General features: G+C 44.0%; 1 protein-coding gene across 1 annotated transcript in view; it reads left to right on the forward strand.

Moving 5' to 3' along the window:
• Positions 1-6,055, forward strand: part of LOC309861995 (vomeronasal type-1 receptor 90-like) — a gene marked incomplete at its 5' end in the record, with an annotated part of 53,347 nt that extends 47,292 nt beyond the window's left edge. The window contains 1 exon segment of the mRNA XM_082725244.1: positions 5,029-6,055. Coding sequence (XP_082581370.1) covers positions 5,029-5,052 — 24 coding nt within the window. The 3' untranslated portion in view covers positions 5,053-6,055.

The following is a 6,055-nucleotide window of genomic DNA, read 5'->3' on the forward strand; positions in this document are numbered from 1 at the left end:
TATCCCCAGGGGTACAGGTCTGTGAATCACCAGGTTTACACACTTCACAGCACTCACCCAAGCACATACCCTCCCCAATGTCCATAATCCCACCCCCTTCTCCCAAACCCCCTCCCCCCAGCAACCCTCAGTTTGTTTTGTGAGATTAAGAGTCACTTATGGTTTGTCTCCCTCCCAATCCCATCTTGTTTCATTGATTCTTCTCGTACCCACTTAAGCCCCCATGTTGCATCACCACTTCCTCATATCAGGGAGATCATATGATAGTTGTCTTTCTCTGCTTGACTTATTTCACTAAGCATTTCATATATTTAAAGGCTAAAAGATTTTCCTCTTTTCAGAATTGCATATCACATCTTTTGCCCTTTTTCTACTGAAAAAAACGTTTGAATATATTTTCTGGTCTGTAAAAGTTCTTTATCCATTGTTCCAATCCCTTGTCAATTTTACATATTATAATGATTACTTCACAGTTTATGACTTTTTTCCCTACTTTCTTTTTTTTTAATATTTTATTTATTTGAGAGAGAGAGAGAGAGCATGAAAGGGGCGAGGGGCAGAGGGAGAAGACGGCTCCCTGATGAGCAGAGGGCCTGATGTGGGACTCGATTCTGGGACTCCAGGATCATGACCTGAGCCAAAGGCAGTTGCTTAACCAACTGAGCCACCCAGGTGCCCTTTTCCCTACTTTCTTAAAGGCCTATTTGGATGACAACATTTAATTTTAATGAGGGACCTGAGATCTGTCTACATGGAGCTCATTTTTATTTCCACACATTTGGAATTCAAAGAACTCTGTGTGGCCTGGGTCAGGGCAGTTGTCCACCACCCACTGAAAATGGGTCAGGTATTTAAGAAGGCTCCCCACCTGCTAGTGGAAGGAAGGTGAGAGCAGGTCCACGTTAGCTTAAGTGGAGAGCACTGTGAGACACATCTGTTCTAGACATCACATCAGGTTCTCTGAATGGCTGAAACAGCAAAAGGTTTGGGACAGTTTTACATTCCAAAGCACTATTATTTGGAGCCCCTTGGGAAGGAGCTGCCTGACGTACAAAAAAATGAGGCAATGGGGGAACTATTGGCTGAAAAGTCTGAGAGTAATGTAGTCCTATCCCTTTGTTGGACTTCAGCCCATTCTAGATTGATGCTTCCAGTTTTTGAGATCTTCAAATGCCTCCCTCCCTCCTTCATTCCACTCACCACACTCATATCAAAAACCCAAATTATCCCTTGAGTTCTCCTGGTAGAAAGATTATGGCAGTAAACCTTGAAATTTTTAAATTACTCTATTCATTTACCTTAAATCACTTCAGTTCCTAACATGGGATGAAGGTAGACAACAAGGTTATTAAAGGTGAGCTCAGTGTGATGGATGTTTGGAACAATGTTTATAGCAGCAGTGTCCACAACAGCCAAACTACGGAAAGAGCCCAGAATGCCCCATGGACAGATGAATGGATAAAGGAGATGTGAGATATATATATGATGGAATATTCATCAAAAAATGAAATCTTACCATTTGCAATGATGTGGATGGAACTACAGGGTATTATGCTAAGTGAAATAAGTCAGTCAAAGAAAGGCAAATACCATATGATTTCACTTATATGTGGAATTCAAGAGACAAAAGAGGGAACATAGGGGAAAGGAAGGAAAAATAAAGTATGATAAAAACAGAGAAGGAGGTAAATTACAAGAGACTTTTAAGACTTGGAAATAAATTAAGGGTTGCTGGAGGAGAGGTGGGTGGGGGGAATGGGGTAACTGGGTGACGGGCATTAAGGAGGGCACTTGATGGAACAAGTAACCGATAATCACTGAAACTAATAATACACTGTATGTCAACTAAATTGAGTTTAAATAATTTTTTTTAAAAAGAAGTGGGCAGAATATTAAGCAGGGGTTAGATGGAGAGAGGTGTTATTCTTTTTATAAATTTTATAGAGACCTTGTTATAGAAATGTGAATACTTGAATGTGCTAATTTTCAATGAGACGTAAGTTGGTGGAAAAAAGAAGAAAAGTAAAATGAATTCATCCCCGTGGCCCCAGAAGTGGTACGTGTAAACAATACATGATTGGAGAAAAAGAGATAAGAAGGAAGAACCAAAGGAAGAAACAGAAAAATAATCTAAGAAAAATCGAGGTTGTTAGATGAGTGGGAGAAAACCGGTATTTGGAGCCACACACATGTGTCTTCATGGGGTGGAGAACACCGGGGGCAGTTTGGAGCCTATGTTCATCATTCGCAGGAGAAATATAGCAGATCAGACAAGTCAGACGAGCTGTTGGAGGTCAGGCCTCACCCAAGACCCTGGTAAAATCCCCAGGCAGAGGTCCATAAGAATCTTTTCTGCGGTGTGGTGCATAAACAGTGACTCTTGGAAACTGAAAAAATGAAATGAAATGAATAAAAGTAAAATAAAACCAAATAAATAAATAAATACTCAAATTTTCGATTCATCCATGAATAAGGAATCTGAGGAATCCATTCAACCCAAACCCCCAAGAGACCAAGCAAGTGGAAATCCCACTACTTGACAAATCACCAAGCTGTCAGCAGAGGGCGTACCTGCCCAAGGAAGACAGAATTCAGATCCGCAGCGCGCTCAGGAAACCAAGAATCAAGTCAGTTGGGTTATTTGTAAAACTATTTACTTTCCTTTTTTCTTTCTCTTTTTCAGATCTAGAAGAGTTTATTTTGGAGAAGGACTGTTATATTTTCTATTTTTTTCTACATTTTACAAGAGCTATACTATGAGCAATATTATTTATATGATCAGGAAAAAATGTTATTTGAAAATAAAATTCATTCTTCAACTTTCTAGTCAAATAGTACAGAAAATTATAGGTATTTGCCATACGGCAAAATACCAATTGTTGAATCATCTCAGTAGAAGAAATATGAATCTTCTTGGCACGGGTCCTTCAACTCTGTGGGTTTGAGAATTTTTGTAATAAAACTTTGGGGAATACCTTGAATATAAAATTGAGAAAGGTCTTAGGAGAAAAAAAGCAATTTACATCTATAAATTCTAGGACTTCTATCTAAATAATAGAACCAGTCTATTAGACACCCTCACTCCTAGGTACCGATGAGCAAATGTTGAAAAATTCTTATTCTTATTAAGTATTTGTTCAAACATTCCCTTCTGATTATGAAAAATCTTCTAACATTTCCATGACAGAACATAGACTACCAGGTACTGTCGTTACTTAACAAATTACCCCAACCACTTAAGTTTGCTCACTGTTTGTGGGTCATAAATGCAGGAAGGGCTTGTCTTGCCTGGGCAGTGGTCACTTGGGATGTCCTGTGCAGGTGCATTTGGAGGTCAGCAGGCTGGTGCAAAATGGCTCGCTCACATGGCCGTGGCCCCCAGCAAGACAGTCTCAGGGTCATGAGACTTCTTACATGGGAGCTTTGCCCAGCCCAAGGCTCCTAGCTTGAGCAGCCCAGCAAACCAGAAGCTGGGTCCCTTTTCATGTTCTGACCTCAGTCCTGCTGCATGGCTTCATGGTTGGTCCCACGGTGGATTGCTCCTGTTATCTTCATCCAGGAGGGCATTAAGGGCTCTGGTGAGGCCTGACCACCACTCACCTACCCCATTTGGAGCTGAGGGGCGCTCCTTTTTCCTAAATAGAAACTTAAAAAATAGTAATAATAATAATAAGCAAACGCTATCTTCAAGGAGAGGTTTTTGATAGGTTTGGCCACATGGCTCATACCCAGAGAAGACTGACTGACCATCATATCTTACAGGGTGAGAGAAGTTTTAGCTGAACACATGGCTGCCACTCCATTTACTTAGTCTCCCCTGAAAGCTGGAGAGCAAGAACAAGTTCTTGTGAGTGGGAGGTGAGGGAAGGTCTTCTGTACAAGTCTGGGTATCATTCTAAAACAAAAAAGTTCATCCTCTCCTCCGTCCTGACCGAAGCCGGGACATCATCTTTAACTGGGAGCTGGGATGCGCGTGTTGAAGATATTAGGATGACAAATGAAAGACTGGGTCCCTAGTAGGTGTGGATGTGTTGGAGCTGTCCAGAAACACACCCACTTGGATCCTTGAGCAAGTGAGAAACAGGCCATCTTATTTAGGCCAGGATCATGTTGGGTCTCTGTTCCAGCTGCCAGACTGACACCCCTTCAGATAAAAGTCCTTTGCTTTTTAACACAGATGGACTGTGCATCTCCTGGGAAAAAGCAAACAGATCCCTGGGTACATGGCTTAGGCAATGGTCACAAGAATGTAAGTAAGTCCTTTCTCCTCCCCTTAGAAAGAAAGAGCAGTAGGAATAATAAAATAAAATAAAATAAATAAAATAAAATGGAATTATAACATCAAGTGGGGATCAATCGGAAGGTGCCAGGCTCTCTGACTTTTCCTGGAGGGTCTCCCACAACAGTGCACCAGCAGCCAGAGGGTCTGGGAAGGATGTGAGGTCTATACTGTCAAAAATAGTGGGTGTCTGGGTGGCTCAGTCGGTCAGGCACCTGACTCTTGGTTTTAGTTCAGGTCAAGATCTCAGAGTCCTGGGATCAAGCCCCGTGTCAGGCTTTGTGCTGGGTGGGGGGATATGCTTTTGGATTCTCTCTCTCCCTCTGCCCTTCCTCCCCTATTTGTGTGCGCTCTCTCTCTCAAATAAATAAACCTTTTTAAAAACACTTAAGGAAAAACAATCTGCTCCCTTCTCAGTAAGCATTTCTGGGTCTAAGTGACCTAGAAGAATTTCAGTTGTCATGTGTGACCCTGGGAAAGCCTCGCTCCCGGAAGCACCCTGGCCTTGCTTCTCACACAGTCCACTAGGATTAGGGCCATAGGCGGCTTAAACTCTGCCCCCCTCCAGGTCAAGGTTCCTAATGCACTCCCCAGGATCTCTCCACCACCCTGCCCTCTCAAATGTTCTCTGTCACTGTCCTAAATCAGGCCCCTGGGCCCAGTGTGTGCCAGAGGTCCCAAAATTTCCTACACAATCACTGGCCCCTCCCTTAGTAAGAGGAATCTGACTAAACAGTTACTTTTTCCAGCAGGCTGGTGGTATGTTTGTGTGAGCCGGTTCCGGCCAGGGAGCTATAATCGGGCTGTTTGCTGGCTTCCAAGAAAGGAGTGCTGGCCACAGGAATTCACCTTTTGCCCTTCTTCCTTCCTCTTTCGTCCTGCCTAAAATGTGAGCATGCCGACCAGAGCTCCCACAGCCGAAGAGTAACATCTAGGATGGCAATCCCCTGCGAAGCAGTGAGACACAGAGACAGAAGACAGCTGGGCCCTAGACCCACCTAGAGCCCTAGACCACCTGGCTCTCGCTTCCCTAAGACGTCGTGACGAGTTTTCTGCTGTATGCATCTGGATCTGATCCAGCGTCCTGTCCGAGCGTTTTAGTATCAAGAGCCAGATTTCAAGGAACCTGAAGGGGCAGCAGGAGAGAGAGTAACAGCCTCAGGACCACCCAGGCCCCTTTCTCTCAACAGCTAAGCCTGTACTCACTCGCCTTCCTCCCACCATCAGGTGGGGTCAAAAAGGAAACCTGGGGAAAGAGAGCACCCAGGACAGAGATTTCTCAAAGACATGGACGGTTGCTTTCACGCATACTAATCCTCACAAGCACCCTAAAGGGAGGCCGGCACTGTTGTCCCTGCCCCTCAGGAAGAGGCTCTGGCAGGACAAAATGGCTGAGGCAGAGCTGGGCCCAGCATAGGTCTTCCCGTGACAGGACTTCACCACCATGCACGGTCTCTGGGCCTCAGAACAGAGGTGGTGCTCCTCCCCTCCCCTCTGCTCCAATTATAAGCTCTCTGTGACATGCCCAGGTTAGACAGAGGGTGGTTGGGACAACGGATGGAGGTTCAAGGGCCCCCCACCTGAGGCAAACCACTGATCTCTACAGAAATCCTGTTGGGAAGCCTGAAATCCAGCATTTGTGGAAGATTATCAAGAAAAAAGGATAAGCGAGGAAAATTTTGACACAGGTAAATATTTGACATGGTTATGAAACAGTGTACAGGGCATATATAAGTGTTCCACTCATATAAAGCTAAATAAATATTTCTGTGCCTT

Source organism: Mustela nivalis (assembly GCF_964662115.1).
Source record: "Mustela nivalis genome assembly, chromosome: 3".
NCBI lineage: Eukaryota > Metazoa > Chordata > Mammalia > Carnivora > Mustelidae > Mustela > Mustela nivalis.